Below are 13716 nucleotides of genomic sequence, written 5' to 3'. Positions count from 1 at the left end.
AAGAGACACTGCCCCAGGTCAGAGGGACCGTATATATCTGCACTGATTATCCTCACCCCCGTCTCACTCCCTCTCCTCACCCCCACAGAGACACTGCCCCAGGTCAGAAGGACCGTATATATCTGTACTGATTATCCTCACCCCCGTCTCACTCCCTCTCCTCACCCCCACAGGGACACTGCCCCAGGTCAGAAGGACCGTATATATTTGTACTGATTATCCTCACCCCCGTCTCCGGACACTGCCCCAGGTCAGAAGGACCGTATATATCTGTACTGATTATCCTCACCCCCATCTCACTCCCTCTCCTCACCCCCACAGGAACACTGCCCCAGGTCAGAAGGACCGTATATATCTGTACTGATTATCCTCACCCCCGTCTCACTCCCTCTCCTCACCCCCACAGGGACACTGCCCCAGGTCAGAAGGACCGTATATATCTGTACTGATTATCCTCACCCCCGTCTCCGGACACTGCCCCAGGTCAGAAGGACCGTATATATCTGTACTGATTATCCTCACCCCCATCTCACTTGCTCTCCTCCACCCTCAGGGACACTGCCCCCGGTCAGAAGGACCGTATATATCTGTACTGATTATCCTCAGCCCCCGTCTCACTCCACCCTCCACCCACAGGGACACTGCCCCAGGTCAGAAGGAATGTGACACTGCCATCGACAAGCTGAACCACACAATCCGCGACCTGGACCAGGCCTCCCTGGCGGCCATCAGCCAGAACCTGGGCCAGCGCAATGACAAGACTCTCAAGTCCTTCCAGGAGCAGATGATCAACAGCGGCCGCGAGATCCTGGACACCATCGAGGCCATCCAGCGGGCAGCCAAGTGCAAGCCAGAGAACCTGGGACACCTGGTCAGTGGGCAAGGCTGGAGAGTTACTGTGTAACTGTGTAACATCTAGTTACTGGGATATCCCAGCAGGCAAGGCTGGAGAGTTACTGTGTAACATCTAGTTATTGGGATATCCCAGTAGGCAAGGCTGGAGAGTTACTGTGTAACATCTAGTTACAGGGATATCTCAGTGGGCAAGGCTGGAGAGTTACTGTGTAACATCTAGTTACAGGGATATCTCAGTGGGCAAGGCTGGAGAGTTACTGTGTAACATCTAGTTACAGGGATATCCCAGTGGGCAAGGCTGGAGAGTTACTGTGTAACATCTAGTTACAGGGATATCCCAGTGGGCAAGGCTGGAGAGTTACTGTGTAACATCTGTGTAACTGTGTAACATCTAGTTACATGGATATCCCAGTAGGCAAGGCTGGAGAGTTACTGTGTAACATCTAGTTATTGGGATATCCCAGTAGGCAAGGCTGGAGAGTTACTGTGTAACATCTAGTTACAGGGATATCCCAGTGGGCAAGGCTGGAGAGTTACTGTGTAACATCTGTGTAACTGTGTAACATCTAGTTACAGGGATATCCCAGTGGGCAAGGCTGGAGAGTTACTGTGTAACATCTAGTTACTTGGATATCCCAGTGGGCAAGCCTGGAGAGTTACTGTGTAACATCTGTGTAACTGTGTAACATCTAGTTACAGGGATATCCCAGTGGGCAAGGCTGGAGAGTTACTGTGTAACATCTGTGTAACTGTGTAACATCTAGTTACAGGGATATCCCAGTGGGCAAGGCTAGATAGTTACTGTGTAACATCTGTGTAACTGTGTAACATCTAGTTACAGGGATATCCCAGTGGGCAAGGCTGGAGAGTTTCTGTGTAACATCTGTGTAACTGTGTAACATCTAGTTACAGGGATATCCCAGTGGGCAAGGCTGGAGAGTTACTGTGTAACATCTGTGTAACTGTGTAACATCTAGTTACAGGGATATCCCAGTGGGCAAGGCTGGAGAGTTACTGTGTAACATCTGTGTAACTGTGTAACATCTAGTTACAGGGATATCCCAGTGGGCAAGGCTGGAGAGTTACTGTGTAACATCTGTGTAACTGTGTAACATCTAGTTACAGGGATATCCCAGTAGGCAAGGCTAGATAGTTACTGTGTAACATCTGTGTAACTGTGTAACATCTAGTTACTGGGGTATTGGGTTGACTCTGTGCTGCTATCTATAAACGGTTTTGATTTTGACTTATAGCTGCACTGTTCTACGTCTTTTTTTGAACTTATCGGGCAGGATAAAGAATCTTTACCATCAGGTTTTCAGCTCAATCAGTAATATTTTTGTTGCACAATCTAAAATATGTACTCATATTTGAAGTTAAGCGTCTTAGGAAAAGAATCATGTTGCACTTGTCGTTAGATCACGATGCATGCACTTTGCTGAAGCAGATTTGCATCGGGAATCCATTAGGAACACACACAAAGGGACAGCCAGAAGTTCTTTGTTGCCAGGAATCAGAGTTGCAGGATTGTGCTTCAGCAGCTAGAGTGATGGAATGGCGGCAGTTATTTTATTAACTTCTTACCCAAACTGTTCTTAATATCTTTTCTTCTAAAAATGTGCATTGCCAAGGAGCCATGTTTGTAAATGATTTTGCATCCAATCATCTGTAGAAATGAGGCCTGCTTGATGCAGTCCAGTACAATGTCCTCACTCTTGTCCTCTGTGTCACAGATCAACACCATGTCCTCCTACTTCGAGCCTCTCTCTGACGGGGCTATCGGGACAGCCTCCAAGAACCTCAACTCCAAGCAACAGATGAACGTCCTCGACCTGTCCAAGACAGTTGCGGAGTCAGCTCTTCAGTTCCTCTACGCTTGTAAGGAGAGCGGTGGAAACCCCAAGGTAGGTGGAGCATGAGAAGTAGGGCATGCAGATCCAGGAGGTGGACACACCGCCATTGTAATAGAGGCTTAGCCACAAGTACATTGTAACCTCATTGAGATGTTAAACAAGGTGGAGCAGGAGAAGTAGGGCATCCAGATCCAGGAGGGTGGACACACCCCCATTGTAATAGAGGCTTAGGGGTGTACTGACCTGTGCGTTTATGCAGGCCCTGGACGGGAGTATCATTGTCACAATGTCTGCGACCGCCTCATGGTCTAGTGGATAGAATGGAAGGTCAGTGGTTCATTCCCCGGCCGCGTCATACCAAAAGTCATTAAAAGCTGGTACTTGTTGTTACCCTGCCTGGAGCTCAGCATTAAGGGGCTAAAACAAGGACTGGTCGGCTCGGAGTCAGTATACTGTGTCTGAGTTGGGGTATTCATGTTAAACTGCGGCATGGTATCTCAGTGAGCTAGCACTATAAATCAGTATCAGTCCGGACTAGTACAAGCAGCCACACAAACTCACACACACACGTGCATGCACGTTGCTATATAAGTGCAATAATCTTGGATGCGACGTTGAAACCCATTTCACCTCACCTCATACCGAAATATGTTGAAAGATTGTACTTGTTACCCTGCATCAAGGGAATAGATTAGGACTAGTGGGCTCGGATTCGGCATAATGTGTCAGAGAGTCAGTGTAGCTGTGTTTTGGGAGAAATTTTGAAAATGTGTCACAGAAAATACATGTAATCAGGGAATATGTATCTGTATGAACTGTGTGATGTTGCAGGCGATGCAGGCTCACGGCAACGTGGACGGAGCGGCGGAGGACATGAAGGACGTCCTCCAGGACCTGCTGCAGACCATCGAGGAGGCCGCCTCCCAGTCTGGCGCCGTCAGCAGCATGATCGACAGCATCAGCAAGTCCATGGCACGGGTAGGTGTCCATGTCGTCAAACACGTTGATGGTTAACAGGACTTTATCCCTGTGGTGATTCTGCATTCCCCAGCAACATTTGCTGGTCGTATGAAGTGACCGAATCAGGTGATGGGGCTTAGTGACTTGCTTGATCGTGTGTCATCGTTCCCATCATCATGGATCGTTCACTGGGTTGTCTGGTCCAGACTCGATTATGTACAGGCCACCATTATACAGCTGGAATATCGCTGTGTGTAAACAAGAAACACAATTTGACTTTATCATGCAGAAGTGTGGCTGGGAGGTCGGATTTAGTGTTATAAGCTCCATGTGTCAGTCTACCATGGCGGTTTAAAGCTCTACTTCTGAGTGGTCTAATCCTTTGAATGTGTTAGACTGTGATTTTGTTGTTGATCACATAACTGCAAAAGAAACTATTTCTTTGAAAGCACTTCTTTCTTGGATCCTACTGGGAGGCAATTTCCAGTACAGATTTTACTTGATAAAGATTATTTAATACTGTTCCCAGTTTATAGTGTGTGAAGGTAATTGTGCAGGAGGTAATAATTGAGCTGTGACTGTTCCAGACTGACGAGATTATCGCCACGGAGGGAACATCGTTTGTGGACTACCAGACCAACATGGTGCGCCTTAGTAAACAGATTGCCCGGTCAGCACAGGACATGGTGAGAACAGCAGGCTTAATGTTGAAAACATAGTTGACACATATCGACACCCTTATGTGTGACCTGACACAATAGTTCACAGGAAACAGAACATTCCTCCATGACGTGATGTAGTGGTGGATATAAACTGGAAACCATTCTTTCCTGAAGAGTGATTACGTAATGGACTCCTCGACAAAGTCTGAAAAGCCCTCTGGACAGCATAACTGTCTTGACTTGGCTCTGGAAAAGCTTATTAGGAATACGTCATCAGTCCTTCAATGCTTCACACTGATAGTTTGTGTTGTGCTTCAGATCGGCAAGTCCACCACCAACGTGCAGGACCTGGGGCAGCTGGCCAACCTGTTGACCCGGGACTACAGCCAACTCTCCAACAACTCCCGCGGAGCCGCCGCCGCCACCAACAACCTCGAAGTAAGCTGCCCACCATTGTTCTGTAGCTCCACAGCACAGCCTCCCATACAGCACAGCCTCCCATACAGCACAGCCTCCCATATAGCTGCCCAGCATTGTTCTGTAGCTCCACAGCACAGCCTCCCATACAGCTGCCCACATTGTTCTGTAGCCCCACAGGAGAGCCTCCCATACAGCTGCCCACATTGTTCTATAGCCCCACAGCACAGCCCCCCATACAGCTGCCCACCATTGTTCTGTAGCCCCACAGCACAGCCTCCCATACAGCTGACCACCATTGTTCTGTAGCCCCACAGCACAGCCTCCCATACAGCTGACCACCATTGTTCTGTAGCCCCACAGCACAGCCTCCCATACCATACAGCCTCCCATATTTGTTGTCTCGTACAGTTTCAGTCTGTGATATCAGCAACTAGTCTGAAGCCAATTCCAGTAAAAATTCTTCTGGTCTAGTAAGATCAGCTTATTTTAAGTGAGTGAGTTGGGTTTTATGCCTGCTTTGAACAGTATCTAAGTTATTTTACGGCATGTCAGCTTGAAGTGGGAGGAAAGCCTGAAGTGATGCAGGCCTCAGACATTTACCACTTTGGTGACACCCATGAGCATGGGTATGGTGCTGACAAACCTGGAAACATAATCAGGGGAACCTGGATTTGAACCCACAATCATAGGTTTCTGGCGTGCCCAGGTGACAACATCTCAGATGACTGTGTTGTTGCAGTGTAAAGTGTAACGGTAATTGGTTCTATATTGCTGAAGGGATGTACACTGTACATATTTCTGTGTAGATCGGCAACCGGATCCGGACGGCTGTGCAGGACCTGGGCCGGAGCTGTGTGGAGGTGGTGCAGGATGCTGGCAACCTCCAGGCCAACCCCACCGACTCCTACGCCAGGAAGGACCTGTCAGAACACGCCAAGAGCATCTCAGAGAAGGTGGGTGTCCTCTCATAGTGACACAGAACTTGATGCAGAATTGTCTCAATCTATCTATTGATCAGTGGACCTTAGTCAGACTCATATGATTGATTTTGCCTACCTGTAGGCCTTGGTCTGAAAGTCATAATTGCTTGTACCTACCTTTGGGCCTTGATCTGAAAGTCATAATTGATTGTACCTACCTTTGGGCCTTGATCTGAAAGTCATAATTGATTGTACCTACCTTTGGGCCTTGATCTGAAAGTCATAATTGATTGTACCTACCTTTGGGCCTTGATCTGAAAGTCATAATTGATTGTACCTACCTTTGGGCCTTGATCTGAAAGCCATAATTGATTGTACCTACCTTTGGGCCTTGGCCTGAAATTCATAATTGATTGTACCTACCTTTGGGCCTTGACATGAAAGTCATAATTGATTGTACCTACCTGTAGGCCTTGACATGAAAGTCATAATTTATTGTACCTACCTGTAGGTCTTGACCTGAAAGTCATAATTGATTGTACCTACCTGTGTGTCTTTGTTTGGAAGTCATAATTAATTCTGCCGAACCATGGCCCTTGGTCTGCCTATTGACCTTGATGTGACTATTGACCTTGATCTGACTGTTGACCTGGGTATGATTATTGACCTTGGTCTGTCTATTGACCTTGGTCTGACTAATGACCTGGGTCTGTCTATTGACCTTGGTCTAACGCTGTTCCTGTCTTGCAGGTCTCCTTCGTCCTGGCATCCCTCCAGGCCGGGTCACGTGGCACACAGGCCTGCATCAACGCAGCGAGCACCGTCAGCGGCATCATCGGCGACTTGGACACCACCATCATGTTTGCTACAGCCGGAACCCTCAATGCTGATGGCTCTGAATCCTTTGCTGATCACAGGTGGGGATCTTATTGACAGTCTTGGCAATAGAGTGGCTTACATTATGTCGTTTAAAGATTTAGGATACACAACAGTGTGACTTGCACAGTGAATATGAACTCATTGTTGCACACGTCCTTATAGCACAGTAACAGTTCCTTTGGAATATTTCATGAACCATTAATCATCCATGTTCCAGGGAGAGCATCCTGAAGACAGCCAAGGCCCTGGTTGAGGATACTAAGACTCTGGTTGCCGGGGCAGCATCCAATCAGGAACAGCTTGCGGCAGCTGCTCAGACAGCTGTGAAGACCATCACGAGACTCGCTGATGTGGTTAAGCTGGGGGCGGGATCGCTGGGGTCTGAACAGCCAGAAGCACAGGTAAAGACTGACTGACTGACTGACTATGGTTTTACGCCGCTTTTAGCAATATTCCAGCAATATCACGGCGGGGGACACCAGAAATGGGCTTCACACATTGTACCCATGTCGGGAATCGAACCCGGGTCTTCGGCGTGACGAGCGAACGCTTTAACCACTAGGCTACCCGACCGCCCCCACAGGTAAAGAACACACGACACTTGAACAATAATTGTTTACACAGGGACACGACACTTGAACAATAATTGTTTACACAGGGACATGACACTTGAACAATAATTGTTTACACAGGGACATGACACTTGAACAATAATTGTTTACACAGGGACATGACACTTGAACAATAATTGTTTACTTGTTTGTCCAGTCTTTTTACCTTGTGTTCCAATTGGCTTGAAAATGGTAGCATGTAGTGTCCCTTTAGGCAAATGACTTTGTTTAAAATGTCTGCCTCTTTTCACCCAGCAGTGAATGGGTACCCTGTAGGATTCAATGAAAATGTGACTGTTAACCTTCTCGCTCCTCTCACGTTCCTTGGGTTGATACTCTCCTGGGAGCTGAGACTAAACGTCAGTGCACACTGATCCGGGGGGCACAGGTGGCCCAGTCATCTTAGGCGCCGCGATTCGCTGTGCAGAGTTGCGTCCCTTGGGCACGCCAGAAACCTATGATTGTGGGTTCGAATCCCGGTTCGCCCCGATTATGTTTCTAGGTTGATCAGCACAATACCCGTGCTCATGGGTTTCACCGAAGTGGTAAACGTCTGAGACCTGCATCACTTCGGGCTTTCCTCCCACATTAAGCTGACACGCCGTGATATAACTGGAATAATGTTTAAAGCGGCGTTAAACCCAACTCACTCACACTCACTCACTCACTGATCCAGTGACCGGTAGTTATAAGAGCTGTTATGGTCTAAACACATTTGAGCAGTTGTGAATTGGAAAATGTGCAATGCAAATTCATAATATAATATAATAATATTAATATTTTTTTGGGACCCCAATTACCCCAGGTATTCCTAGTTTGTGGTTGATGCCTCTTAGTAATATTGTTGATCCTAGCATAAAACTGTCAATAAACTCTTCACTGATATCCTGTATCGACCTGCAGGTCCTCCTGATCAACGCCGTCAAGGATGTCGCCTCCGCTCTGTCCGACCTCATCAGCGCGACCAAGAACGCCTCGGGGAAGAGTGTCAACGACCCCGCCATGCTACACCTGAAAGACTCGGCCAAGGTAGGTGCTCACTGTTGTCCTTGTGTCTAACCCGCATGGCTCTCTGCTAACATCAGCTCTGTACACGGTCCTCTCACTAGTCAGGACTAGTCTACTAGCCTTGTTTCAGACAGTAGTAAAGGTGTGTGTACTAGCCTAGGCTACCAGCCATACTGGGCAATACGTGGGTGTGGGATGCAGGGCTGAATGTAGCACTAGATTCAGGGTTGTAGTTCCTCCCAAGGCAGTTGGTTTAATGGTAAAGGTGACCCCAGGGCTTGTAGAATGTCAGGCTTTTCGGTTGTCCTGTCATGTTATAACTAATCCAGCCAGTAAAGGTTTCCAGCTTCTGTCCACCACTGCACGATGTCGTGGTGGGCTGTTCTGTCTCCTGTGAACTATCTGTGTCGATATGTCAGTCTGTGTATTTGTGTAGAGGGGGACTGTAACTACAAGGAAACTAGTTGCCAACTTTGTGAGCAGTGCTCAAACCCTAGGGGATCTTGGGTTAGAATTGGTCCCTTGCAACCTGTGATCGGGTGTCAGGCTTGCTGACTTGGCTGATTGCATGTCATCGTATCCCAATTGTCTAGATCGATGCTCATGATGTCAATCGCTGGATTTGTCAACAGCCGTCATGTAGCTGGAATATTGCCGAATGGTGTTAAACAACAAACAAACAAACAAAGCTGATGCAAACTGATTCTTGAAGCCTGTTTATGTCTCAGCCGGATCTGGGAGTGTGTTCAGAATCACATTTTGTAACAGCACAGCTCAGAAAGTTAGAAGACTGAAAAGTACATTTTCCTCCTCCGTGCAGTGGGGCGGTCGTGTAGCCTAGTGGTTAAAGCGTTCGCTCGTCACGCCGAAGACCTGGGTTCGATTCCTGACATGGGTACAATGTGTGAAGCCCATTTCTGGTGTCCCCCGCCGTGATATTGCTGGAATATTGCTAAAAGCGTCGTAAAACCATACTCACTCACTCACTCACTCCTCCGTGCAGTGCTGGTTTAAAGTAATCCTGTAGAAATTTGATTCCTAGTGATGTGGTGGATCATTCAGTACGCTTCAATAGCCTGATCTATGAGAGCGGGAGATATGATCTTCTGTGTACAGATGACAGATACCAGATTTGTAGTTGTGGGAAGGGAGATAACTCTAATGTAGTTAGAAGACAACTCGGTTTTTCATTTTGTCCAGAAGGAGATAAGATGTGATGTTGATGTTTGTGAACTTGCAAATAATTTTACTGATTGCCGAGTTCTGCATTTTTTTAAGGGGGAGAAAATAGTAATTACCACTATCATGTTGTTTGTGGGTGGGAGATGACTCTTTTGAGTGTTTTCTTAAAGGGGGAGATAATTCTAGTGTGTGTTTTTTTAATGGGGTTTTGAAAGGGGTGATAACTCTGTTGTGTGGGTTTTGAAGGGGAGATAACTCTAGTGTGGGTTTTTTAATGGGGGGATGACTCTGTTGTGGGTTTTGAAGGGGAGATGACTCTAGTGTGGGTTTTTTTAATGGGGGGATAACTCTGTTGTGGGTTTTGAAGGGGAGATAACTCTAGTGTGGGTTTTTTAAATGGGGGGATAACTCTGTTGTGGGTTTTGAAAGGGGAGATAACTCTAGTGTGGGTTTTTTAATGGGGGGATAACTCTGTTGTGGGTTTTGAAGGGGAGATAACTCTAGTGTGGGTTTTTTAATGGGGGGATGACTGTTGTGGGTTTTGAAGGGGAGATAACTCTAGTGTGGGTTTTTTAAATGGGGGGATAACTCTGTTGTGGGTTTTGAGAGGGGGAGGTAAATCTGTGGACAGACATATTTCTGCAATGTGTAATGGTCACAAGACACTCTTATGTTTATCAGTTCAAGACAAGATGGAGACGGGTTAAGATGGGGTGTGTCTATCTACACAATAATGATTGTTATTTGGCTGACACATAAATATTTGATCTCTAAATGCCTTCCTACAGAGTAATGTGTCTTCCACTGACCAGCCTGTACCGTCTGTACTGACTTCTCCGCTAGGTCCAAGTGTGTGGGTTCTTGTGTCCCAGTGTTGTGTGTTGGGTCCCTGTGTGTCGACACAACTGAGAGTGTTGTGTCCTTCTCTTAGACACAAGTATGGAGTGTTGTGTCCGTGTGTTGCAGCTGTGTAGGTTATGTGACCTAGTATCTAACTGTAGCCCAGCTGACACTCACCCCACCTCCCTACTAACTCCGTCTAGACCATCTTGGGAAGGAAGCTCGGTGAATGGGGATTTCAGATCATGGACAGGTGTGTTGCAACGACTAAATTATAACGAGGTGGTCTGAAACTTTACGCAGTAGTCAAAGTCTGAGTCGCTTTCGTCCTGTCTCCAACAGCTAATCATAGTCCAGACTGTACACTAACGTCTACAGATTGGATAAATAGAGAGACAAGTCGGGACTTATAACTTTTTGTCACACACTAAAGTGAAATCACGAAGACAAGTTTCCAATTAAGTTTGAACTAAGGGAGATACAACATAAGCTACTTCAGCCTGAGATTCCAGTGTCAGGTTTGATGGACTTGTCCACCTAGAATCAGAAACATCAGCATCATTACTTGACAAGAATAAGATAACATGTAAATAATGCCATAGAGTAATGATCTCAAAGAACAGGAACAACTAACAAGTTTTGATGATGGAAACGAATTGTCAACCATCGCATTGTCTCAAAAATGTGAAATGCCTCATCTTTGACTGGAATCGATTCCAGTTAGGCATTCTTAGATCATTCTTGAAACAGGCCAGAAAAGGAAATGTTTACTCTTAGTCAGGAATGTATCTCGACCTGCCAAGGGGCCAATAATCTGCCCCAAGGGTGCAGCAGCTGTCAGTAAAAATTCTCAGTTTGGAATGAAATTGGAACAAGTCCATGGTTTGTGACAGCAACACCCAGAAATCCTTCCATTCACGCGGAATCCTTCCAAGATCTGTAGCTCCGATTCTTAATATGCTGTTTTGTTTTATTTATTTTCTGTATTCATGATAAAACTGCTTACAAACTTGAACTGTTCTATGAGGAAACGTGAATGGTATAAATCCTTGTTAAATCTCAGCTAGGTAGGGTGCTGTAAGATTTCATTTTCAGTTGACTCTGTGTTGATGTTTATGTTTCCTTTCCGTGGTTTCAGAGGTCAAGAGTAATTGACTCTGCCGATGTCAGGTTTTTACGTTCTTTGTTCGCATGAAGTGCGTGTGCGTCGTAGCCGCCTGTCCGAGAAACGGTCGGCCGGCTATTGCACTTCAGTGTCTGTTGTGTGGGATAGACCTGTCTTTGTTGTGTATGCTTACCTGGTTCCATCATCTAGATCAGAATCATTAACATCATTACATTTGTTGATAACCAATACCAAAGAATATTCAAAAGTGCCTTGAAACTTTGTTAAATGATTAACTGCACTTGTTTGCCAGTTCAGCACCTGTAGAGTAACCTCCCCTTAGAATCGAACATTAGAGTTACCCCCCTTTATGAATGGTTGTCGTCCTTCATATTAGTGAACATCATGCCTGATTGGCTGAAATCATTGATGCTGCCTTTTCATTGGTTGTTAATATGCACTGGAGCTGAGGATTGCATGGTGTTAGAGCACATAGTCAGACATAACAGCTCGCCTAGAGATTCCGTAGCCATGTAACAGAACTGCCCTGTTTAACAGAGGGCAATCACAGTCATACTATACTCCAGCAACTGAAACGTTTAAGCAGAGTTTTAACAAAGTGGGCTTTGGAAAAGTCAGATTTTAAGAAGTGTATTCTGAGCCTCTTTTTGAGGTGGGATCCAGAAATTGGTTGGGGAACTTCCGTCACATTAAGTAGTTATACCCAAGAAGCAAGAAAATATTTATGAACTTCATTGAAATATGTATCTGTTTTTTATTTTCAAAATATTTTGTAGTCCATTTTTTATTTTTTTAAATAAATTAGAATTACCGACAGATTGACTGGATAGAAACATTTCAGTTTCAACATAGAGCATGAGGTACGTAAGCCTTTGTTGGTGTTTGCATGATTTGTGCTGAGTTTATTTCAAAAATAATCCAAAAATATTTTTATTGTATATGATTATCAACCACTCAAGAATGTAAGTGTTAAAGTTTGGTTATTTTTGTCCATATTTAAAATATTGATATTCCTACCTGTGTTCAGTAAACTTGTGGTTGTGTACTATATACTTGGAGCTGAATGTCTCAGATAACGTATATAGCTGTATACAGAATATCATACATATCATTTGTGTAGAGACATGTCATGTTATATTTGCCTGTGACATTTTCGTTTAGAAATAACATTCATCGCAGTGTGAAAGTACTTTTTTTCCCAAAATATTTGTCAATTAAGCCACAAATTACCTAAAATATGTCTCTAATTGATGTCCCACTTAAAACCATTCTTGAACTAAATTTCATCTTTGTGTTGTTTGTTAAATACCGAGGTGTAAGTCAGTATATTTGATATAAAAGTTTGTAAGCAGTTGTTCATTTTTAGCCTATTTTTCTGACTATTGAGCTAAGTATTATTTGTGTATTGTCATGTAGAAATAAATAAACACTGTCCGTGCTTCGCTGTCCTTGTTTTCTCTGCTTGTGTGACTAACAAACGTAGTCAGCGTGTCACACAGCCTCACAGCTGCTGCTGGGTGTGTCTAGGGTAGCGGGGATCTAGTCACACCACAAGCACCTGTCTTGTTGTAACAGGCGATTACATGGGATTGGTTGGTCAAATATAGTCAGTGTGTCACACAGCCTCACAGCTGCTGCTGGGTGTGTCTAGGGTAATGGGGATCTAGCTACACCAAAAGCACCTGTCATGTTGTAACAGGAGATTACATGGGATTGGTTGGTCAAATATAGTCAGTGTGTCACACAGCCTCACAGCTGCTGCTGGGTGTGTCTAGGGTAACGGGGATCTAGCTACACCACAAGCACCTGTCTTGTTGTAACAGGCGATAACATGGGGATTGGTTGGTCAAAATGGCTGCTGACAAGGGTTTTCTCAAGGATGGTAGTTGAACAGGAGTGATCTAGCTACACCACAAGCACCTGTCATGTTGTAACAGGCGATAACATGGGGATTGGTTGGTCAAAATGACTGCTGACAAGGGTTTTCTCAAGGATGGTAGTTGAACAGGAGGGATCTAGCTACACCACAAGCACCTGTCTTGTTGTAACAGGCGATAACTAGGCATTGGTTGGTCAAAATGGCTACAAACGTGGTTTTTCTCAAAGATGGTAGTTGAAAAGGAGGGATCTAGCTACACCACAAGCACCTGTCTTGTTGTAACAGGCGATAACATAGGGATTGGTTGGTCAAAATGGCTGCTGACAAGGGTTTTCTCAAGGATGGTAGTTGAACAGGAGGGATCTAGCTACACCACAAGCACCTGTCTTGTTGTAACAGGCGATAACATGGGGATTGGTTGGGCAAAATGGCTGCTGACGTGGGTTTTCTCAAGGATGGTAGTTGAACAGGAGGGATCTAGCTACACCACAAGCACCTGTCTTGTTGTAACAGGCGATAAC

At 45.4% G+C, this 13716-nt stretch overlaps 1 protein-coding gene across 1 annotated transcript in view; it reads left to right on the top strand.

Moving 5' to 3' along the window:
* The window catches only part of LOC125371649 (talin-1-like), a 65732-nt gene extending 52975 nt beyond the window's left edge, over nucleotides 1–12757 (top strand). Inside the window, exons 39-48 of the mRNA XM_048395661.1 lie at nucleotides 637–871; nucleotides 2589–2759; nucleotides 3540–3686; nucleotides 4256–4354; nucleotides 4649–4768; nucleotides 5557–5703; nucleotides 6421–6587; nucleotides 6767–6950; nucleotides 8064–8189; nucleotides 11329–12757. Of these exons, the coding sequence (XP_048251618.1) occupies nucleotides 637–871; nucleotides 2589–2759; nucleotides 3540–3686; nucleotides 4256–4354; nucleotides 4649–4768; nucleotides 5557–5703; nucleotides 6421–6587; nucleotides 6767–6950; nucleotides 8064–8189; nucleotides 11329–11385 (1453 nt within the window). The 3' untranslated portion in view covers nucleotides 11386–12757. The remainder of the gene's footprint in view (nucleotides 1–636; nucleotides 872–2588; nucleotides 2760–3539; nucleotides 3687–4255; nucleotides 4355–4648; nucleotides 4769–5556; nucleotides 5704–6420; nucleotides 6588–6766; nucleotides 6951–8063; nucleotides 8190–11328) is intronic.
* The last annotated feature ends 959 nt before the right edge of the window (nucleotides 12758–13716 follow it).

The sequence above is a fragment of the Haliotis rufescens genome, unplaced genomic scaffold (genome assembly GCF_023055435.1).
Source record: "Haliotis rufescens isolate VD_foot unplaced genomic scaffold, xgHalRufe1.0.p SCAF_14, whole genome shotgun sequence".
In the NCBI taxonomy this organism is placed as follows: domain Eukaryota; kingdom Metazoa; phylum Mollusca; class Gastropoda; order Lepetellida; family Haliotidae; genus Haliotis; species Haliotis rufescens.
Note: the sequence above shows the minus strand (reverse complement) of the source record. Positions and strands in the feature narration are given on the sequence as shown.